This window comes from Eriocheir sinensis, chromosome 69, assembly GCF_024679095.1.
Source record: "Eriocheir sinensis breed Jianghai 21 chromosome 69, ASM2467909v1, whole genome shotgun sequence".
Lineage (NCBI taxonomy): Eukaryota > Metazoa > Arthropoda > Malacostraca > Decapoda > Varunidae > Eriocheir > Eriocheir sinensis.
This window is the reverse complement of record NC_066577.1, coordinates 4,632,508-4,657,144: the sequence shown is the minus strand read 5'-3', so window position 1 is coordinate 4,657,144 and position 24,637 is coordinate 4,632,508. Positions and strand designations below refer to the sequence as shown.

The window sequence follows — 24,637 nt, the reverse complement described above, 5'->3', positions numbered from 1 at the left end:
TATGAAATGGTTTGTGTGAGGGGTGATTTTTTCTCATTTTTCTTGCTTGGAGGGACCATTAAGAAACATGATCCCCGCTGCTACCACCGGGTTAAGACAAGACTTGTATCACGGTTAAGGCTTGACTAGGCTTGCTTTCTCTCTTCTTTACTTATTCTCTCTCTCTCTCTCTCTCTCTCTCTGTCTTTTTCACCCTCTCTCTCTCTCCTTCTGTCTCTTTCTCTCTCTGTTTTCCTGTCTCATTATCTCCCTCTGTTACTTTCCCTATGTTGTTTCCTCCATCTCTCTCTCTCTCTCTCTCTCTCTCTCTCTCTCTCTGTCTTTTTCACCCTCTCTCTCTCTCCTTCTGTCTCTTTCTCTCTCTGTTTTCCTGTCTCATTATCTCCCTCTGTCTCTTTCTCTCCCTCTGTTACTCTCCCAATGTCGTTTCCTCCACCTCTCTCTCTCTCTCTCTCTCTCTCTCATTCTCTTTCCATATCTCTTTTATCTCCGCCTCTTTCTCACTCATTCCATCCCTCTTCTCTCTCTCCCTCCTCTCCTTCCCTCCCTCTCTCTCTCTCTCTACAATAATCATGGCTAACCTCTCTTGCTGGTGGGCTTAAGAACACTTGCAGTACCTCCTCTATCATGGTTTTCACAAGGAGTCACATTCACTAACCTTAACTCTCAGTACTTATTAACCGTGTAGCAGCGACGGGCCAAATTTGTGGCTTTACCGTGTAGCAGCGACGGGCCAAATTTGTGGCTTTACCGTGTAGTCTTGTAACAATCAGATATTTGGCCCATCGCTGCTACATGGTAAAGCCACAAATTTGGCCCGTTGCTGCTACACGGTAAAGCCACAAATTTGGCCCGTCGCTGGTACACAATAAAGCCACAAATTTGGCCCGTCGCTGGTACACAGTAAAGCCACAAATTTGGCCCGTCGTTGCTACACAGTAAAGCCACAAATTTGGCCCGTCACTGCTACACGGTTAAAACTCTCACACCTGCCTACATTAATATCTCCGTCCTGTCTTGACACACCACACACACCTCTTGCATAGCTCAGGACGCCCCACCATTACCGAGTGTCTTTCCACTAATCCATGGGGGCTTCGTGGTGCAGTGGTTAGCACACTCAGCTCACACCCGAGAGAGCCTGGGTTCGATTCCCAGGCGGAGTGGAAAAATTTGGGCGGCTTTTCCGATACCCTATGGCCCTGTCCACCCAGCAGTGAATGGGTACCAGGTATTAATCGTGGGTTGTGTCCCGTCTCCTGGGGTCTGTTTCCTTCTCCTATAATTCCTTCCCCTTCTGTCTCTCTCCGGAATATGACCACAGATGTTGCGCCGACTAAACAAAACTTTCCAACTTTTTCCTGTCTCCTGGGGTCTGTTCCCTTCTCCTATAATTCCTTCCCCTTCTGTCTCTCTCCGGCATATGACCACAGATGTTGCGCCGACTAAACCAAACTTTCCAACTTTTTCATGTCTCCTGGGGTCTGTTTCCTTCTCCTATAATTCCTTCCCCTTCTGTCTCTCTCCGGCATATGACCACAGATGTTGCGCCCACTAAACCAAACTTTCCAACTTTTTCCTGTCTCCTGGGGTCTGTTCCCTTCTCCTATAATTCCTTCCCCTTCCGTCTCTCTCCGGCATATGACCACAGATGTTGCGCCGACTAAACCAAACTTTCCAAACTTTCCACTAACCCACTTGTGTTTCCAGTGCCTTCCTCTCCCTTCCTCCGCTCATTCGTGGCACCTCACTAAGGCTTTTGTAACATTTTCAGACATTGCCCACAGCACAGGCAAGATCACTGTGTGTAGTTTTATTTATTGTGTGTGTGAGTGTGTGTGTGTGTGTGTGTGTGTGTGTGTGTGTGTGTGTGTGTGTGTGTGATGCAATGTTGCTTATTTGATTTTGATGTGGTTTCATATTATGTCTGTGTTTTTTTGGCATTTTTCTGTGACTTATTATTTCGATTGATTGAATTTATGTTGGAGGTGAGTGGCTTCTGGTCCTTATGCACCTCAATCAGCTTCTATGTTTTGTGCGACAGTTTAAGTTCATCGCCGCGGTGCAATCTTTCCCCACTTGCGGCAAATCACAAAGCAAATTCTGAGTTTTTTTTTCATCCTTTTTTTTCTTTACATAATATTAACTTACTTTACAACTTACCAATTACAAAGCAGATTCTGAGGTTTGTTTTTCATTTTATCCATTTTTTCTTTACATAATATTGACTTACTTTACGCCTTACTAATTATAAAGGTTTGTTTCTTGTATATTTTCCCAGTGTGTTGATCTTGGACTTGAATCAGCCTCGTCGTTCCTTTGATTGTTTTTTTCTAAGATTTGTGAGGCAGAAAATTGATATCCATGTCTCAATTCTCTTTGGTTTTAACCCGTCCACTGCGATTGGCACGGATTTTGCCTTCACTGGTAGCCTGTCAACATACACTCCCAGGTCTTTCTCTGCCTCTGTGGTGGATAGTGGAGTGTTTCCCATGTGGTATTGGTGTGCTGGATATCCCTTCACTGGTAGCCTGGTAACATACACTCCCAGGTCTTTCTCTGCCTCTGTGGTGGATAGTGGAGTGTTTCCCACGTGGTATTGGTGTGCTGGATATCCCTTCACTGGTAGCCTGGTAACATACACTCCCAGGTCTTTCTCTGCCTCTGTGGTGGATAGTGGAGTGTTTCCCATGTGGTATTGGTGTGCTGGATATCCCTTCACTGGTAGCCTGTCAACACACACTCCCAGGTCTTTCTCTGCCTCTGTGGTGGATAGTGGAGTGTTTCCCATGTGGTATTGGTGTGCTGGATATCCCTTCACTGGTAGCCTGGTAACATACACTCCCAGGTCTTTCTCTGCCTCTGTGGTGGATAGTGGAGTGTTTCCCATGTGGTATTGGTGTGCTGGATATCCCTTCACTGGTAGCCTGTCAACATACACTCCCAGGTCTTTCTCTGCCTCTGTGGTGGATAGTGGTGTGTTTCCCATGTGGTATTGGTGTGCTGGATATCCCTTCACTGGTAGCCTGTCAACACACACTCCCAGGTCTTTCTCTGCCTCTGTGGTGGATAGTGGAGTGTTTCCCATGTGGTATTGGTGTGCTGGATATCCCTTCACTGGTAGCCTGGTAACATACACTCCCAGGGCTTTCTCTGCCTCTGTGGTGGATGGTGGAGTGTTTCCCATGTGGTATTGGTGTGCTGGATATCCCTTCACTGGTAGCCTGGTAACACACTCCCAGGTCTTTCTCTGCCTCTGTGGTGGATAGTGGAGTGTTTCCCATGTGGTATTGGTATGCTGGATTTCCCCTCCAAATTTGCATGGCTTTACATTTTTCTTCATTGAATTGTAGCAGCCACTTTTTGGTCCATTCCTGCAGCTTGGTGATGTCTTCTTGTAGGAAATCCGCAGTCAAGGGATTAATGTACGCTTTTTCACGCTTTATTTACGAGCGGTGTGTCTGGCTTCACTATCCTTCTTTTCCTTCCTTCTGCTTCTGGTGAGGTCCTGCATCGGTTTCTCTCGATTGTTTTTTTCTAAGATTTGCGAGGCAGAAAATTGATATCCATGTCACAATTCTCCTTGGTTTTAATGTATGACTTTTCACACATACGAGTGGTGCGTCGAGCTTCACTCTCCTTCTTTTCCTTGTTTTCTCTATGCTTTTCCTTCCTTCTGCTTCTGGTGAGCTGTTCTGCATTGCTTTCTTTCTTTCTAATGTTCTGTGTATGCAGTGAACTCTCGCCAACTTGCTTTTTCTTTTCAATTTTTCTTTATTTTGCTGCATTACAATCAGTCTCGTGTTGTGTGATGCTTCTTGTGTTTCCATCTCACTTTTTCTGCGTTTTCCTTTCTTGTACACACATTCGTTTCTGTTTTTTATGTTCCTGTAAGGCTTTGGTTTCTATCTTCTCTCCTCTTCTGAACATTGAAATGGACTGTAGTGACCCATAACACACACCATTTTCTTTCTCATTCTCTTCACCTCCATTTCTTTAGTCTGCCCTTCAACTTACCACATTTTCTTCCTCCCACTCATCACACACTATTCCATTTTCTTTCTCATTCTCTTCGTCTCCATTTCTTCAGTCTACCCTTCAACTTACCACACTTTCTTCCTCCCACTCATCACACACTATTCCATTTTCTTTCTCATTCTGTTTGCCTCCATTTCTTCAGTCTAGCCTTTAACTCACCACGTTCTCCCACTTATCTCACACTATTCCATTTTGTCTCATTTTCTTCGCCTCCATTCCTTCAGTCTGCCCTTTAACTCACCATGTTTTCTTCCTCCCACTCATCACACACTATTCCATTTTCTTTCTCATTCTCTACACCTCCATTTCTTCAGTCTACCCTCTAACTCACCATGTTTTCTTCCTCCCACTCATCACACACTATTCCATTTTCTTTCTCATTCTCTACACCTCCATTTCTTCAGTCTACCCTCTAACTCACCATGTTTTCTTCCTCCCGCTCATCACACACTATTCCATTTTCTTACGTCAACACAATTCCAAAACATTTTCTCTATCGCGATGGGTCACTACATCATAAAGAGGTGATTGCTGCTTGGTGACACAGGGGAATGGGACCAGTGGGTATTTGTCAATGGGAGGGGACAGCTGAGCTTGAGGGAATACCAGTCACTAACCAAGGGAGTGGGGGTAGGTGCGAGAAAGCTGTGTAAACAAATAGGTGTTCTACCCACGGTGGGATATTTGAAATTTCAAATCATTACTTAACCCGGTAGCAGCGACGGGCTAAATTTGTGGCTTTACTGTGTAGCAGACGGGCCAAATTTGTGGCTTTACCGTGTAGCAGCGACGGGCCAAATTTGTGGCTTTACTGTGTAGCAGACGGGCCAAATTTATGCCATGATATAAACCCCCCAAAATAGATGATACATAAACTGATCACAAATGCTTTGATATATATTATGAAATGGTTTGTGTGAGGGGTGATTTTTTCTCATTTTTCTCGCTTAGAGGGACCATTAAGAAACATGGTCCCTGCTGCTACCACCGGGTTAATTTAAACTTGGGCTTCTAAAATCAGATACGTTTAAAGGCCTCAAAGAATAAGAGTCAAGCCTACATATTGCCACAAAAAAACATAATATAAAAAAAAAACGTTGAATTTCTTGTTCATTAAAGAGTGAATTGGTTGTGAGTGGAGACGAGTGAGTGAATGACGGGAAACTGCGGCCTTACACTCTCCTGCTGTCCCCTTCCTTCTCTCTCTCTCTCTCTCTCTCTCTCTCTCTCTCTCTCTCTCTCTCTCTCTCTCTCTCTCTCTCTAAAACAATCAGAAAGGCTTACCCATAATTCTTGTTGATTGTCTGTGATTGTGTCCAGCGAAGGCACACCCCAGCGATCTCTCTCTCTCTCTCTCTCTCTCTCTCTCCATCACACACTAATCTTACTGTCCCTTCCTCTCTCTCTCTCTCTCTCTTTCTCCCTCTGTCAGCCTGTCAACAGTAGCACACACACTCAAGCCAGATTTTTCAAACTTGGAGTCAGTCTTCATCAACACCTGTGCGGCTGATTTGTCTTTTTTGACCTGTTTTTCAAGGCGTGGATAATGGGTTTGTTGGTTATATTTTACATCACTTTTTTACGACTGAGTTTGTAATGTGTTGACGTAACCGTGGAGATTAACGCTTTTAATTAACGCCATCCCAAAACTGGAATGAAAAAGGAAGACTAGCCACGTGAGCTAATGACCATGTTTATATAATCTGGCGTCAGCATCGGAGCATTTCTAATAACACCACACAGCCAGGAGTGTACCTCAGAAGGGGGGAGGGGGCAGTGAGAAGGAATGATAAAGCAATGAGTAGTATTTAATAATAATAATAAATGGTTGATTCATTTGTAGGCTGTCATAAGGCTGAAAATACAAAACTACAATACAACGAGTTTCATGTGGTGAGTAATGGGGGAAGTGGAGAAGGGTGGTGTGTGTGTGTGTGTGTGTGTGTGTGTGTGTTAATGACCCTCACAAGCGTCGGTATTGCACTAAGCCGATATCTGTCCGTGCGAGTTTGAGTTTTGACCGGGACGAGAATATTGTGGTGTCTTGTGGGTCTAGTGGGGGGAGGGAGGGCGGGTGGGAGTAGGTCTCTATGACGGAGGTTGTGGAGGAGGAACTTGACGAATTTGGTTAGGTTTGTCTGGTATCGGTCCTGTAGGGTGGGCATATTCAGCTGGGTGAGTGCGTTCTCGTAGTTAGTGTAAGAACCACCGGCATGATTTGTAACCCGCCAAGGGAGGGACCTGAAATGACCCGCCTGTGTCTTGTGCTGTGGCGAGTTGTGGCGTTCTCCAGGAGTATCCATAAGGGCGTGAAGGGGCATGCCTACCCTTGCACCCCATTACCTGGTGTGTCGTGGCGGGGTGTGGGACACGGCGAGTGACGTGGCATTCTCCCAACAGGACATGCGACACCTTACCGAGGGCATCCCGAGCGACATCCTCTCTTACTGCGACCAAGAGGATATGGTATGTTGCCCGCTACTTCAGCACCTCCCCCCCTCCAGGCTGCTGCTGATGACGCTGATGGTGGTGGTGGTGGTGGTGCACAGTGTTGCCAGATTGTCATACTCGGAACATTCCGTTTATCGGCTTCAGATCCTAAACTCATACTCATACACATAACGGTATCTAACTCAGTTCAGTATTCTTTTAACCCCTTCACTACGGCCGGGCCAAAACAGCGCCCAGCGCCATATCCAGAATCGCCGCGCGTACCAAATTTCAAATATCGCTATTGAATGTAACAAGCTTTCAGGCATAAACGCAACACGATCATCATGTATTATATATGAAAACATGCAGAATTAAATGGTACACATAAAGAAACTCACTATGAATGGGCCAAAACAGTGCCCCGTGCCGTATCCAGGATCGCCACGCACGCTAAATTTCAAATGTTGCTATTGAATATAACAAGCTTTCAGCCATAAACTCAACACAATCATCATGTATTTCATATGAAAACATGCAGAATTAAACGGTGCACATAAAGAAGCAGAAATTAATTGATAATTTTGAGATGTAACCATAAATATAAAGTTAAAATAACTCGTATGTTGGCTAAAGCGAGCCAGGGCGCAGTATGCGTGTCCTTGAATATGGTACGGGGCACGCAAGGATGCAGTATACACGTCCTTGTGTTGAAGAGGTTAAGTGTACATTAGATTAAAATAGTAAATAAAAGATAAACAAAAGTATGGAAAATAATGTGGATTTTAACCCGGTAGCAGCGACGGGCCAAATTTTTGCCATGATATAAACCCCCAAAACTAGACGATGCATAAACTGATCACAAATGCTTTGATATATATTATGAAATGGTTTGCTTGAGTGATGACTTTTTCTCATTATTCTCGCTTAGAGGGAAGGGCCTTTAAGAAACATGATCCCCACAGCTACCAAGTTAAGTACTGCAGTTGAGTAAATATTGAGAGACAACTCTATTCACTTCACAATACATCAGTAAATACAGCACCTTCACTAGAGGAAGCAGCTCAAGGTCAAAAAACAATGAAAACCCACTAAAACGCTGCGGCTAATACAGTATACTCAATTAAGGTTGCAATACGCCTCTTGGAAGTGCGATTTTTACATTGCTTCTATAAAATTGCTGAGCCTTGTACGCCCTCGAATCTTTCTTAGTAGTTAGCGTAGCGTCTCGTGTTTAATTTTTCATCTAAGTCATGCAGATCTTGTCATTAGTTTGTTGTCTGTTAACCCGGTGGTAGCAGCTGGGATCATGTTTCTTAATGGTCCCTCTAAGCGAGAAAAATGATAAAAAATTATCACTCCCACAAACCATTTTATATATAATATATATCAAAGCTTTTGTGATCAATTTATGTATCATCTATTTTGGGGGGTTAAAACCATGGAACAAATTTGGCCCGTCGCTGCTACACGGTAAAGCCACAAATTTGGCCCGTCGCTGCTACACGGTAAAGCCACAAATTTGGCCCGTCGCTGCTACACGGTAAAGCCACAAATTTGGCCCATCGCTGCTACACAGTAAACCCACAAATTGTGTCGCTACACGGTAAAGCCACAAATTTGGCCTGTCGCTGCTACACGGTAAAGCCACAAATTTGGTCTCGCTGCTACATGGTAAACCACAAATTTGGTCGTCGCTGCTAAACGGTAAAGCCACAAATTTGGCCCGTCGCTGCTACACGGTAAAGCCACAAATTTGGCCTGCCTCTGCTACACGATAAAGCCACAAATTTGGCCCGTCTCTGCTACACGATAAAGCCACAAATATGGCCCATCACTGCTACACGATAAAGCCACAAATTTGGCCCATCACTGCTACACAGTAAAGCCACAAATTTGGCCCGTCGCTGCTACACAGTAAAGCCACAAATTTGGCCCGTCACTGCTACACGGTAAAGCCACAAATTTGGCCTGTCGCTGCTACACAGTAAAGCCACAAATTTGGGCCGTCACTGCTACACGGTAAAGCCACAAATTTGACCCGTCGCTGCTACACAGTAAAGCCACAAATTTGGGCCGTCACTGCTACACGGTAAAGCCACAAATTTGGCCCGTCGCTGCTACCGGGTCGAGTGATAAAGACGTTTGTATGGGAAGCCTATAAAGTCGCTGAATTCATGATCCTACTCAGTGCTAATTTTTTATGTTTTCTCTGCAACCGTGACGACTCAGAAGCCGGAAATTGCAATGCGCCAACTGTGACAATCTGGTAACCTTGGCGGTGCATCTGTTACTTATCAGCCACTTAATGCTACTGCTACTGCTTGTCTCACTGCTCACCCTGCTCCTGCTGCTGTGTGGTGACCTTTCCTCAACACACAACCTCCTGACCTTTGACCTTGTTTGGTTGCTGCTCCTTCTCAGTGACCTGTTTTGTTTCCCCAGTGTGTGTGTCGTGCTCCTGTTGTTTGTTTGTTTTCTCCGCCTTCTGTATATTCTGCCTTTTCTTACATGTGTGTTTTCATCTTCCTGTGCCAGAATCCCACCCCCAGCAGCTGTACTCTTTGCTGCCATCCCTATAAAGCAGAGGTTCTCAAACTGAAGTAGATACTCGGTGCTGCTCATGTTCCCATCACCCAGAACAGAAATTCAAGATGGTTTAACTTTTTTTTTATATGTATATATATATTTTTTTTACGTGTATGCCTATAGTGCTGGTAGGCTTGCTTGAGGGGCCTGGATGGTATTCGGCCCCAGCCCATCATGGCGCAGGCAAGTGTTTATAGTGGCGCCATATTCTCTTGGCTCACGCTGCCCCCCAGAACTCGTTCTTGATTCACTTGGACGGTTTCCTCTAGAGTCCGGGTTGATGGGTGGTCTTCAGGACAGCATGTGGGTAGTTTTAAGCCACTCGGCGGTGACTGAAAAATCCCAGGTGGTAGCGTGGGGATTCGAACCCGCGTCGTCCATCACGCGGTGAATGTGGGCCCAGCACGCTACCACTCAGCCACCGCCTACCATGGTGTAGTAAGTAAGTTATAGCACCAGAGTTTAAGTGTAGCAGGTGACCCGCTACTTATTGTTGCATTCACCTCCTGCTTGAGGCTTCATTACCCAGCGTTTGGAGAGGGAGGCGTGCACTGATCAGTAGTTTGTGGCAGTGTGATGCGTTTGGGTAAAAAATGAAAAACACTGCTCACCGCGCCCACACTCCATTGTGTACAGAAGTAATCCAGAGTCCCCAACACCTCAGTACCTTTCCTTAGCTTCCCACCCTGTTTATGCTGCTCTGCTACATCACATAGCAGCCAGGTTGCCTTCAACATTGAGTTAAATTTCTGCTGCAAGTAAAAGTACGACATTTATGTTGGTAACGTATACTTTTGGGATCACGATTGCCTGAAGAACAGGTATTTCTGGCTCAACCCCCAACCCTGAACAAGCACGGTATGGTCATAGCTGCCTGCCCTTTAGGGATTAACCCGTAAACAGCTGTACACCTCTCAGGCGGCTTCTTCGGGAACATGCTGTACGCCTCTTGGAAGCGCGATTTTTACATTGCTTCTATAAAATTGCTGAGCCTTGTACACCCTTGAATAGTTTTTTCCTAGTTAGCATAGCGCCTCATGTTTCATTTTTCATCTTAGTCATGCAGATCTTGTCATAAGTTTGTCGTCCGTCAAGAGTGATAAACACATTTGTATGGGAAGCCTAGTGAGCCACTGACTTCACGCTCCTACTCACTGTCTCTTCTCTGTTACATTGTTGATAGAGTTATAAACACAATGACATCAAAGTTCAGGCATAAAGAGAAGCAGAAGATGAGAAAAATAACAATTCCTGAGGGTGCGGCCACACTGCATGTTGTTTGGTGGGAGGGTAGAGGGTAGCGGGACGCCTAGCTGGTCAGCGGCAAGAACAAACACGTTAACTAATACGAGTGGCCATACAGGACGCGGGTAGCGGGTTCCCTCCAAGCTTACCCGCTCGTATTAGATAACTTGTGTTTGTTCTTGCCGCTGACCCGCTAGGCAACCCGCTAGGCAACCCTCTACCCTCTACCCTCCCAGCAAACTGTATACAGTGTGGCCGCACCCTTAGGAATTTAGAAAGGAGGCATTCTGAACGTTGGTAACACTCACACTCGCACACAATAATGAGTCACACGCGCCGCTCAGCCCAGCCACCCACAGGCGCTCACCACCAGTCATGGGAGACAGTGCACGAGGCAAGCACTGCAGCCCTTCCCAATGACATGAATAATGAATGCCCCCTCCCTCCCCGCCAGAAAGAAAGTAGCTTTTTTTAAAGTTATTTTTTATCACTCAATCTATTTCATATGGATGAAAATTATATTGGCTTTTCAAGAAAGCAGTTTCTTTTATATGGATCAGTGTTGTAGGCTGAGCATGGAAGAGGAAAGTATATTTCTTTTATATGGATCAATGCCGTAGGTTAAGCATGGACGAGGAAAGTATATTTCTTTGATATGGATCAGTGTCGTAGGTTAATCATGAAAGAGGAAAGCATTTTCTTTGATATAGATCAATGTCGTAGGTTAATCATGAAAGAGGAAAGCATTTTCTTTGATATAGATCAATGTCGTAGGTTAATCATGAAAGAGGAAAGCATTTTCTTTGATATAGATCAATGTCGTAGGTTAATCATGAAAGAGGAAAGCATTTTCTTTGATATAGATCAATGTCGTAGGTTAATCATGAAAGAGGAAAGCATTTTCTTTGATATAGATCAATGTCGTAGGCTTTGCATGCCATGAATTACGGCACCGCCACTTGTGTTGCTGGCGTTGACAACGCTGCTGTCTCTCCCGTCTCCATGGCAACAAGTCCCCCCACCCGTCCCTCCCTATCCCCTTCCCCTCCCTCCCGCAAGGACCTTCCATTCGCGCCAAAATACAACTTTGGAAAGGAATTATACAAAAACAAAGAGACCTACTACAACTTTATTTTGCAAGTAGATGCAGTGTCATCCTCCAAAGACACTGGCATGCTGTCTTTACTGATACTGTCATCGCGACCTTTTTTAATACTGCCGCACCACAAGGACAGCTCGCCACAGCCCAGTAGCAGTTTATGGGTTAAAGAAGCTTTACTGCACAACAAAAAGTTTGTATAAGTGATAAATCAATGGGGTGGTGATGGTTGCCTGTTTTGTTGTGTGTGTGAAGCAGACGGCTGCACCGGGCGGCTGGTCTGAGCCACACGTTGCGTACGCACAAAACTGAAGTCGTGTATCACTGTTTGGGAACCTCTGCTCGTAGGCTTCATTGTTTTAATTTTCTTTCAGGACAAAATACAACAGAAAAACTTGCATTTCTGTGTTGTATGCATTTTGGAGACTAAATTTATCTCTATGAATCCCAACAGATGGAAAAGTTTTGACTCAGCCTCAGCTTGGTCTGATTTGTGCGTCACTTTACCGCGATACTAAAATTGGCATGATTTTCCTTCCCTTTTCAGGACAAAATTATTCCTTTTAATTTCCCCCAAAGATCAGGCAAACAATGCATTGCCTGTGTGAGTAAATTTGTACCAAGTTTGCCTTCGATGAGGCTAATTTCCTAAAGCTGTATTGAGAGTAAATTGATTTTTTCTCCACACAGGACAAAATTATCTCAAAATTCTGTAAGTTAGCTCCTGTGTGTGGCAGCTAAATCCAGTATTTTCCTTGTGAGGGTAAGTGTGCCACTTACATCGCAGTCATTTCTTTTCCTCATCTGTTGTCATGTTTTGTCCGTGCATGACGAGGCAAGGCTAACAATGGCTGTTGTGAATGGTTGCCTTCCATCCCAGTACGAGACACGGTGGCTTGCCCAGCACAGGACGCAGGACTCCCGCTAGCTAGTCTGTGAATTAGTTGTTTCCTCACTCAGGACAAGACTTGTCTCTACTTTAATCCATATATATATATATATATATATATATATATATATATATATATATATATATATATATATATATATATATATATATATATATATATATATATATATATATCCCTGTTTCACAATACAAATCTTCAGATTTAACAAACCCCTGATTGGCATGTGGTATTTCCATTATTTACAACAGACCCTCAGGCTTTGGCATGGCTGGGAGCTGGCATTGCCACAGTACTGAGAATATTATAATTACCTAAGCATGAAGAGCAGGCAAGCTGAACTGAAAGTCTGAGATTTAAAAAACTGAGGGCAGAGATGACCTCTGTAAAGTTCCCAGAGCCTCAGTGAGGTGAACGAGAGAACCTTCCTGTGATGGAGGATGAAAATTGGGTCACCTGGCCAAGTTAAAATGATGACGTGAGTAGAGGATGGGAAGTGTACCTTCACAGCTGTTCATCACCCAGCCTGTGCTGGTGAGTAGTGATTCGCGATGCTGAGCAAGAAGAACAATGTTGTGTTGTGTTTTGCTCCACACAGAAGCTGCTGTGTCGCCAAGGCTGGCAGGGCCGGGGGCGAGAGAGATTGGTGTTACGTTTTTGAAGATTTTACAGGCAAAGCATCAAAGTGCTTTGGATGCCATTTGTGTGAAATGCACTCATTTGACGGGAATCAAGCAGGATGATCTACATAAAATAGACTGGATTTGTTCACCTTGCCTTCACAAGGCATCTCTGGCTTCCAACATTGTGGAAAAACTGAATGAATTTAAACAAGAATTATCTAAAAAAAATATCAGTTGTGAAAGATGAAGTTCAATCTCCAGCACCGAGTGTGAAGGAGCCGAGTGAGGTCGTGGATGTGCTCTGCGCTGATCAAGGAGATTCTGGAGGGGGCAGGTGGACTGATGTTGCTAAGAGAGGAAGGAAAGTCAAGGATAATTTTCTTATTGTCAAGGCCTCCCATCAAGATAAAAAGGCTACTGAGATGAAAAATGAAGTTTCCCAGGCATTGCAAGGCATTCAGATTCCTGATTCAAGATTCTCGAAGAGGTAACATTGTTATGAACTTTGATAATGAGAACACAAGGAAAGGAGCAGCTCAGAAACTAGAAAATGTAGAGCAAGTTAGCACAAAAAGTGTGGGAAAATTAAGGCCAAAGATCATGCTCTGCTGTGTGCATGGAGGAGACCGGGGATAAGATAAATGAGACATTGTTAAACAGAAATGAGTTCCTACGCTTGATTCCAGGAGTTGGAAGGAAAATTGAGATTTTTAGCAAGCTTGCTGCAATGCACTATATTTTGAAATGTGACCCAACTGTTAGAGAGCTGATCCACAAGCATCATGACAAGATAAAACCATGGGGAGTGTACACTGTGAGAGATAGATACCATGCAATCATATGTTACCACTGTCAAGATGCAGCCACCCTGAGGCCAACTGTACTGCCAAGAACAGTGGAGAGGACCTTGGTGCGGTGGTGGTGGCTGAGTGGTAGCGTGCTGGGCTCACACTCACCACGCCATGGACAACGTCGGTTCGAATCCCCACACTACCACCTGAGATTTTCAGTCACCACCGAGTGGCCTAAGACTACCCACATGCTGTCCAGAAGACCACCCATCAACCTGGACTCTAGAAGAAACTGTCCAGTGAATCAAGAATGAGTTCCGGGGGGCAGCATGAGCCAAGCATAACTGGCGCCACTATAAAAATTGCCTGCACCACGATGGGCTTGGGCTGACCATCTGGCCCGTGAAGAAAGCCTACCGGCACTATAGGCCAGGATGTAAAACAACAACAACAAAAAAAAAGTACTGGAAATCATAAATCAAAGGATCCCAACACATTTGTAGCATTGAGGGTCCTCTCACCTAACATCATTATATTGTTGACGTCCCTGTGGAGCGGGGCTGAACCCCATCAACAGTAAACGGTACATGCCCACAACTTTAAGAAGACATGATGACAGAATAGATGAAAAATGACGGCAATACTACAAATGTCCTCCAGCACTAATGGCCTTGCTCCTCCACCAGTCCCCTTCAAAGTTGAGAAAACAGCCTGCCGGCACTATAGGCCTCACCTAACAAAAGGCAGATAGGTGGATATAACAATACACAAAGAAAAGCTGTCTGGTGCATCTTGGTGGTGCAGCAGCAACACCAGTCTGTATTTTTATTTGCCAAGCTTGCTCCTACATTTTCATTTATTCTCAGTCATCAGTGTCACTCACACCTGGATCATGAAGATTACTGTTAGACTCAAAATGTGACAACAATGTCTCATGAATGAGTGAGTCCAGAATGAGAAGCTCTGACACTCCAAAACAAGAAGGGTCTGTTGTAAAGGATAAAATTACCCATCTCGCTTGGCTTGAGTCTCCCACAGGAGTGGACTTACACCTCACCCTCATGATGCTAGGTGGAGCTTGTCCTTCCTTCACCCTCAGTGGGACAAACTCTGTGTACAGTAAACTCTCTACTTAACAAAAATTTGCTTGGTGAGGTCTTCTGGTAGGAAATCCACAGTCAAGGGGTTAACTTCTGTAAACATCTTTAGCTTTTATTTGATACAGCAGATTGTAGCTATTAATACCTTCATATATAACAAATGTGGATGTAGCAGCGACGGGCCAAATTTGTGCCATGATATAAACCCCCCAAAATAGATGATACATTAACTGATCACAAATGCTTTGATATATATTATGAAATGGTTTGTGTGAGGGGTGATTTTTTCTCATTTTTCTCGCTTGGAGGGACCATTAAGAAACATGATCCCTGCTGCTACCGAGTTAATGTCCACAAGATTAGTGTTAAGTAGAGACAACTGTACTTCCAAGACTTGACCTGCTTGCTCGCTCTTCACAGATCCCATTAAGTGTTGCCTCCTTCACTTTCCCTATTCCATTTTCCTGTTTGTGTTAAGACCAGTTTTGTCGGTAACAATCCCGTGATGTGCTGGACGTATTTCCCTTCCCTGTTTACTATTCTGCAGAGCGTAAACAGTCGCCCTATTTATTATTTGTCCCTGCGGAAAATATCTTTGCCTCCGTCCCTCCCTCCCTCTCTTGTGTTACCCTGTATGTGTGTGTGTGTGTGTGTGTGTGTGTGTGTGTGTGTGTGTGTGTGTGTTATTAAGTTTGTTGTAGAAATGTAACATCAAAAATGCGCGCACACACACACACACACACACACATGCACACACACAAAGAAATGAACAAATACAAAAAAAGCTGAACACAGACAGACAGACAGACATATCTACACACACACACACAGACAGTAAGGTAAGTGCATGCATCAGAAGCAAGACAGTCGCGGCAAAAGTTATTTATAAGGTAAGACAGTATAAATTTTTTGCATCTTTCATGCTTATATAATTTTGGGGGGGAAAGTGCAAACAAAACACTGTATTAAGGATGTGTTGTGTTAGTGTTGCTTATCTTTACATATTGTCATTAATTTGTGTGTATTTACTGAGTTGTGACATACAGGAAAAGAGCTACACTCACGCTGTCCCGTCTCCATATCCGCTCTTGTCCAACTTTTCCTTAAAATCATGAATGTTTCTTGCACAAACCACCTCCTCCTCCAGTCCTTTCCACAGCTTCTGTTCGGGAAGGTAAACTTTTTCACATCTCGCCTACACGTGGTCGCCCTCAACTTCTTTCCATGTCCTCTCGTTTCTCTCTCACTCCACACACACACACAGGTCCTCTCTGTCCAAATGCTCCACCCCTCTCGCCACCCTGTACACCGCTATCAGGTCTCCTCTTTCTCTTCTCTCCAGGGTTGTGAGCCCCATGCTACTGAGTCTCTCCTCCTTCCCTGCGCTCCTGTCCCTCAGTGTTAATTATCGTACTCAAAACATCGCGATTATCAGTTCCAGGGCCTGAAACTCTCCTACCCACACAGACAATGAAATTCCAGTTACTTATCGTTAAAATCATTAGTCATTGGTGTCTGTTTGCGAAAGCTGTACTTCAGAAACCAGAAAATATGTTGTGCTGAGTGGCTGAGTACGATAACTTGGTAACGCTGCTGTCCCTACCCCATTACCTGAAGCATTATATTCTTTAACCTGTTCACTCTAGACGGTTCAGACCCACAATCTCACACCAACGCAACCCCCCCACACTCCAGCCCTCTCCCTTTTCATCCACACCATACCTCACAACCCCAAAACCTGTCCCCTCAAGATGGTTCGGCCCCCACAGTCTCACACCAACGCAACCCCCCCACACTCCAGCCCTCTCCCTTTTCATCCACTCTCATCCCTCTCCCTTTTCATCCACTCCACACCTCACAACCCCAAAACCTGTCCCCTCAAGGCGGTTCAGACCCACAATCTCACACCAACGCAACCCACCCACACTCCAGCCCTCTCCCTTTTCATCCACTCCACACCTCACAACCTCAAAACGTATGAATGACCCAGCCTCCCACACACTCACTCACCACCCCTCTCCTTCTTCCCCCCTCTCATCCCTCTCCCTTTTCATTCACTCCACACCTCACAACCTCAAAACCTATGAATGACCCAGCCTCCCACACACTCACACCCCAACCTCAAAACCCAAGTATGACCTAAACCTTCCCCAGTCCTCCCCATACCCCCTCTCCTTTTCCCCCCTCTCATCCCTCAAAACCCAAGTATGACCTAAACCTTCCCCAGTCCTCCCCACACTCCCTCTCAGCCACCCACTCACCACCCCTCGTCTCCCCACTCAGGTGTACCACAAGAAGGAGCAGGGCCTCAGTAAGTTCCAGGATGAGGACTTTGAGGATCACCAGCCGTTCCCTACACTGCAGAAGGCCCTGGAGGTTGTCCCGCATACCTGTGGCTTTAATGTAGAAGTGAAGTGGACCATGCAGCTGAGAGATGGAACCTATGAGCTGCAGCATCCCTTTGAACTCAACCACTTCCTTGATCTGATTATTAAGGTATGGGATAGTTGTTGTAGAAGTAGTGGCAGTAGTACAGGTAACTCTCGATCTACGCGAGTATTGTGTCCTTGAAGAAGTCGCGTAAATCAAAAACAATGTAAATCCAACAAGAGGTCGGTTTGTACCTTTATTGCCTACTGTATCACTCTGACTCCTCTCCCTCTCGTGGTTCCTCCTCTGGCTGCCCTTCCCCTCGTGGTAGCACAGCAGCAAGGGTGTTGTTGTTGTTGTTGAGTAGCGTGGCAGCGTGGGTACTGTGTTGTTGTTCAAGTGGCGTGCGGGAAGAACTGAGCTCAGCTGTGTGGCCGTGTGAGTCCAGTTGCGCGAGACATCTGGTGGACACTCCATAAAATATCACGTATAAGTGAAAAAACATGTAAATTAAACATTTATTTGGATTTTGGAGCCCGCGTTATTTGAAAAACGCGTAAACCAAACTCACGTAAATCGAGTTACCTGTAGTAGAAGTAGAAGTAGTTATAGTAGTAGTAGTAGTTGTAGTTATAGTAGTAAAAGAAGTAGTGGTTTATTCCAGAAATGTTTTAGAGGAAGAGATGCAACTGCTGGCCTTGATATGAACCAGAGCCATAGAATAGAAGAGTGTGGCCTTCATCACTACAAGAGCCACGTGAAATTCAAAATTGACACTGATACAATAGTGTTTTTTTGTGCTGTGTGTGTGGTCAGGATCTTGAAGAAGTACCCAGAATCGCAAGGCTCTAACAACATTGCGTATGAGCATCAATTTGAATTTTGTAAGGCTATTAACATTACATATGAGCATCAATTTGAATTTTGCAAGACTCTAACAACATTGCATATGAGCATTAATTTGAATTTTGCAAGACTCTTAACCCGGTAGCTGCGGGGATCATGCTTCTTAAAGGCCCTTCCCTCTAAGCGAGAATAATGAGAAAAAATCATCACTCACGCAAACCATTTCATGACATATATCAACGCATCTGTGATCAGTTTATGCATCGTTTATTTTGGGGATTTATATCATGGGAAAAATTTGGCCCGTCGCTGCTACACGGAAAAGCCACAAATTTGGCCTGTCACTGGTACACGGTAAAGCCTCAAATTTGGCCCGTCGCTGGTACACGGTAAAGCCACAAATTTGGCCCGTCACTGGTACACGGTAAAGCCACAAATTTGGCCCGTCACTGGTACACGGTAAAGCCACAAATTTGGCCCGTCCCTGCTACACGGTTAACAACATTTTGCAAGACCATGATGAAAGTGGCCATGCTCTCCTTGTCTACGGCTCTGATATAAACCACAGGGATGACGTGCACTGCCAGGCTTCATCAGATGACAACCTAATTACCAGACTCCACCAGACAGATTAACTTTCTGCCTCTGCTGAATTGAAATATATTTGCTTACATCCTGTATTTATTTGTCTTATGAACCATTTTACAAAACTTGAAATGATCCCCGGTAGACTACAAATAGGTAAATACACACTACCCCACAAACCAACCCCATAATTTAGTCATCCTCTTCTCCCCACAGATGATCCTCGAACACTCCAGCAAGCGCAAGGTAGTGTTCTCGTGCTTCCACCCCGATATCTGCACGATGATGCGTCTCAAGCAGAACCGCTACCCCGTCATGTTCCTAACCCAGGGCGTGTCCGAGGTGTGGCTGCCCTATGAGGACCAGCGCTGCTCCACCATACACCAGGCCATCCTGTACGCCACCAACGCTGACATCCTGGTGAGTGGAGGGAGAGGGAGTGAGGGACGCGCAGCAAGGGAGAGGGAGTGAAATAGTCAACGAGGGAGAGGGAGGGAAGAGGGGACTGCAGAGAAAAAAACTGGAGAGAGAGAGAAAATTGGAGAAAAAATAATTGGAGTCATGTAATATTTTTTTCCTTTTTTAACTCAAATGTCTCAAACCTTTCCATTTTTCTATACTATATTCTCTCTCTCTCTCTCTCTCTCTCTCTCTCTCTCTCTCTCTCTCTGATGAATCTAGATGGACTGAGAGAGAGAGAGAGAAATCATGTAATATTTTTTTCCTTTTTTAACTCAAATGTCTTAAACCTTTCCATTTTTCTATACTATATTCTCTCTCTCTCTCTCTCTCTCTCTCTCTCTCTGATGAATCTAGATGGACTGAGAGAGAGAGAGAGAGAGAATTTAGCCCTTTCATCTTTCCATATTTTTTCTTTCCTTTCTTCCTTTTCCCAGTTCCTCTCTGACTCTGCCACCCACTCCTTCCTTCTGTCCTTTCTTTCCTTCATTCCTTCCATTACTACTTTTTTCCACCACCACCACCACCACCACCTCCTCCTCTCCCCCGGCAGGGCATCAACGTCCACACAGAGGACCTGATGCGGGACCCCAGCCAGATCAACGCAGCGGAGGAGAACAACCTCATCGTGTTCTGCTGGGGCGACCACAACAATGACCAGGAAAACATCAAGTTCCTCAAGAAAGTCGGCCTGCATGGCATTATTTACGACAAGTGAGTGTGTTTACCTCGTTGTAGTGTTCAGGATAAGGGTTGGTTTGTCAGCTCACCCAGCTTTTCATTCCCCCTCTTGGGCTGGTCAATAAATGGGTACCTGGGGAAGGGAACTGTGGTAACCCAGCTGTCATACTGGCCCTGTGGCCCGGAGTAAAGGGTTCTCACCCACCACAGGCTCAAGGGCGTACGGAACTGAGATGAGCACTGGGGCCATGCACAGCTTTAGCATATGCCCTTTCTTACCCTTTGCTTTAAAGTTCTCAATGTTCCTCGCCTGCACCGCCTCCTCATTCAGTTCATTCCAAATATCAGTCAATCAATAGTGGCACGGGCCAGGAGGGCACAACACCTCCCTCACCTTACAACATCAACCTCGGGGGTCCCATCAAGTAACTTTCCATACAGACACAATCCATCCTAAGTACCTTGTGGCAGGAGCTCAGAGAGGCTGTGGCAAGGTAGAGGAGTGGAAAGGCAGCTGGTATTTGCAACATCAGTGTAGAGCAGCTCAAAGCTGGAGGTGCAGCCATGATGTGTGGGTTGTATGCAGTCCTGACAGCCATGCGGCAGTTTAGTATCATTCCTCATGACTGAAAGCGGGGGCTGATCATCCTTATCTAGAAAAGGGAAGGGGGCTGCCAGGATTACAAGTACTGTAGTATCATGCTGCTCAATGTGCCAGGCAAGGTGCTGCCCTTCTATTGCTGAGGCAGATTTGCATCCAGCTCCTGAAGCTGCAAAGACCTAAGCAGTCTGGGTTCCTCCCTGGTAAGTTGTCAACTGACAGTATCCTAGCACTACGTGTACTGGTGGAGCGCTGACTTGAGTTTTAACAGGGAATGCTTGCAGCGTATGTCGATCTCAGGAAGCCATTTGATTCAGTGCATCACGAGGCCCTTTGGGATTGCCTGCGGCTCTGTAGGATTCCTGCTGTAAGGACCATTGGTCTCTTGACTGGCCTGTATTCTGGGACTGCTGTGAAGTGTTGAGGGAGTGTGTCTAGCTTCCTTCTTCTCAACACAGGAGTGGGGCAGAGCTGTGTCCTTGCCTCGTCACTATTTGCCGGGAAAGTTGTGGATCAAAGTCTACCAAAGTATGTGAAATTTTCTAAGATACCAAAGTCCTTGCCACATGCATGAACAGACTGTACTGTGTCATCCAGCAAGCCTCCAAACACCTGTACCTTGGTCTTGGCCCAGGAGACCTGAATTCCCAAGGGCTTCTCCTTGTGCAGTGCCTCGAGAGCCATCACCAGAACCTCAAGCGATTCTGCAAAGATTACTGCATCATCAGCAAAAACAAGATCAGTGATCCTGGTATTATCAGTGGGTGCTCCACAATGACTGGTTCACAACTCTGCCTAGTATCCAGTCCATACAAGTGATGAAGCAATGGGGCAAGGACACAGCCCTGCCTCACTCCAGCATTCACAGGAAAGAAGGTGGACAAGCCCCCAACACACTTCACAGCACTCTCTGCCTAGAATACCTAGAATACAGGCCAGTCAGCAAATCAATAGTCCTTGCAGGAATCCCACAGAGTTGCAGGAGGTCCCAGAGTGCCTCGCAATGCACTGAGTCAAACGCCTTCGTGAGTTCGACACAGGCTGTAAGTATCCCGTCGAAACTCACGTCAGAGCTCCACCGGATGGGAAGCGCAAGAATATAGTCAGTTGTTGACTTGCCAGGAGTGAACCCAGACTGCTCAGTATAGTCAATTGTTGACTTGCCAGGAGTGAACCCAGACTGCTCAGGTCTCTGCAGCTTCAGCAGCTGGCTGTGGATCTGCATCACCAATAGGTGGGGAAGCACCTTGCCTGGCACACACAGCTACCGTGGTGTAATACCACACGGTAGCTGTTGCAATTCTGGTAGTCCCCTTTCCAGCTAGGGATGATCAACCCCCCTCTTCCAGTCAGGAGGAATGGTACTTGACTAGACTACATGAAACCCATGGATCGTGGCCTCACTTCCAGCTTTGAGCAGCTCTGCACTGATGTTACAGATATCAGGTGCCTTTCCACCCCTCAACCTTGCCACAGTCTGTCTGAACACATTGAGAGGGTGGGCTTTTGCTGATGGGTTAATCAGTATTTGCCATCTGCAACCCAGCAGTTTGGAGCAGTTCAGAAGGTCCGCCACGTACTCAGCCCAGCGAGCCCTCTGCCTCTCCATGTCCGACACGAGGCAGCCATCAGCTGTTCGGAGAGCACTTACCTGAGAAGGAGCCTCAGAACAGAGCTGCTTCAGGGCTCAGTAAGTAGGTCAGAGGTCATTCAAATTCAAATGGCCCTTGACTTGTATAGCGAGATCCTTGACATATCTCTTCTTGTCTCCTTAGGAGAGCTCTAGCTCTAGGCGACAGAGCCTGTATTGGTCACGATTCCCAGCAAGTCTGGCAGCGCAACTCTCCTTAGTATTCTCCAGCGTCTCTGCTGAGACAAATCCACTCCTAAATTTCCAGTTCACTCCTTGGCAGCTTGAAGAGTCTCACATTTGAAGATATTTTCACAGTTCTACAGGGCCCTCCAGGGTGCTGAGCACATTGAACTGATTTGAGACTATCACTCCATACTCCTGAGCAGTCTTTCAGACTCAAGATGGAACACAGTATTGCTGCATCTCAAGATTCTTCTTGACCTGACGTAAAGCTGTGAGTGGTGCAACAAGTCTATCGCCAGTCGCAAAGAACTCAGCACTCCGGTAAACCCTGCAGTTCTGAAGGATCCTCCAACAAGTACTTACGAGGATGTGGTGAATCTCCTTAGCTACCCCTCCGGCACCACTATACCAAGTCCAGCGGTGCAGCTCTGGTCTCTGGTACCAGGAAACAGTGATTCTCAACCTCCTGGAGTATGCTGTGCCAGTCTCAAGTTGGTTCAATGTGCTCTGCACCCTGGAGGACCCTGTAACACTGTGGGACACCTTCAAACGTGAGACTCTTTGAGCTGCCAAGGAGTGCATTGGAGAGCACCCAAGATCTAGGAGTGAATTTGCCTCGGCAGAGACAGTGGAGAATATTAAGGAGCACTGCCAGACTTGCTGGGAATTGATATCAATACAGGACTCTGTCACACAGGTCTAGAGCTCTCCTGAGGAGAGACAAGGAGAGGTATGTCAGGGGTCTCGCTGAGGAAGTTGCGGGCCATTTAAATGCAAATGACCTCCAACCTGTGTACCGAGCCCTGAAAAAGTTCCGCTCCAAGTTTCCCTCTCAGGTGAGCACTACACAAACAGCTGATGGCTGCCTCGTGTCAGACATGCATGGGCAGAGGGCTCGTTGGGCTGAGTACTTTGAGTTGTACACGGTGGGCCCTCCAAGTGGGCAGTTTCCAGTTGCTGGGTTGCAGGTGGCAGATGCTGATCCACCAATTGACAAGAACCCTCCCTCTCTTGATGAGGTCAGAGGCTGTGACAAAGTTGAGGGGTGGAAAGGGCCCTGGCGCCTGTAACATCAGTGCAGAGCTGCTCAGAGCTGGAGGTGAGGCCATGATCCATGGGTTGCATGTGGTCTTGACTGCCATATGGCAATCTGGCACCATTCCTCTTGACTGGAAGAGGGGGCTGGTCGCCCCTATCTGGAAAGAGAAAGGGGACCACCAGTGAATACAAGGGGACAGGTGTACCTATTTGCTACTGGGTTGAGAGGGGATACAGATAATAGGAGACTGCCCATCCATTGCCACTGCCCATGTGTGTGTGTGTGTGTGTGTGTGTGTGTGTGTGTGTGTGTGTGTGTGTGTGTGTGAGTAGATATTTCTTAGAAGCAAATTAGAGGCTCACACCGACCCTTCCTCCTCCACAGAATCGACGTCTACAACACCAAGGACAAGAAGGAGAGTGTATTCCTGTGTGAGGAGAGGGAGGCGACCGAAACCCTAGTCGGGGGAGGCACAAAGGGGGACGAGGAGATGCCCGCCCCCACAACCTTACCCCCACCCCCCCCAGCAGCAGGGCGGGGGGTGCAGGAGAGCAGTGGAGGGGGTGAGCACTCCTTCAATGGTGTGGTTCCACTGCCAACGTCCTTTACCGGCATACTGTCCAACTGAGTGAGAGAGAGAGAGATGTCTTGTATAAATTTCTAAAGTTAGTGTTAAGTAAGGAGTTAGAATATATTAAAGGAGATCCAGGTAAATAAAAATAAAGAGAGGTTGTGTAAATTTTTCTAGATAAGTCCTTATGAGCAGCGAAGAGGAGACGCGAGAGTAACGGTATGGAATACAGTCGTCCCTCCAATAGTATGGTTTCGGTTTTATACAGATTGTCATGAAGATCTTTTAGGATTTTTAAATTTCCTGCTCGTCGCGAAATCCTGCTCGTCGCGAAATTTTAAAATCCTAAAAAATCTTCTTCGAAAATCCACATAAAACCAAAACCGAACTATTGGAAACCGTACTATTTGAGGGTCGACTGTAACTTGAATGTATGGACAGGTTGAGTGTGAAAGTCCTTTGCAAGAATGAAAGAAAAACATACCAAGAAAACAAAAGAATTACATGCATATTGAGGGAGTGCGTATTGAGATGCAAGAGGAATAAAAGAATGATCGGAAAATAACTTAAATATAATTTTAGACAGGCTGTGTATGAGTCCCTTGCAACACAACAAAAGTAACAGTGAAGCAAAAACGATATCAAGAAAAAAAGAATTACATGTAGATTGTGAGATTTGAGAGTAACTAAAGAAATAATGATAATAAAAGAAAATAGAGAGAGAGAGAGAGAGAGAGAGAGAGAGGCTGTGTAAAAAGTCCCTTGCAACACAACAAAAAATAGAAGTGAAGCAAAAATGATATCAAGGAAAACAGAATTACATGTAGATTGTGAGCTTTGAGAGTA

General features: G+C 45.7%; 1 protein-coding gene and 1 long non-coding RNA gene across 2 annotated transcripts in view; both read left to right on the top strand.

The window, feature by feature from the left end:
• The window catches only part of LOC126988329 (glycerophosphocholine phosphodiesterase GPCPD1-like), a gene marked incomplete at its 5' end in the record, with an annotated part of 40,321 nt that extends 15,976 nt beyond the window's left edge, over positions 1-24,345 (top strand). Inside the window, 5 exons of the mRNA XM_050846386.1 lie at positions 6,439-6,504; positions 17,107-17,319; positions 18,841-19,044; positions 19,637-19,797; positions 23,605-24,345. Of these exons, the coding sequence (XP_050702343.1) occupies positions 6,439-6,504; positions 17,107-17,319; positions 18,841-19,044; positions 19,637-19,797; positions 23,605-23,848 (888 nt within the window). The remainder of the gene's footprint in view (positions 1-6,438; positions 6,505-17,106; positions 17,320-18,840; positions 19,045-19,636; positions 19,798-23,604) is intronic.
• Positions 2,153-3,231, top strand: LOC126988433 (uncharacterized). The gene is made up of 3 exons (XR_007741936.1): positions 2,153-2,551; positions 2,750-2,848; positions 3,047-3,231. It is a non-coding gene; the product is annotated as an uncharacterized LOC126988433 (long non-coding RNA).
• Positions 24,346-24,637: the final 292 nt, after the last annotated feature.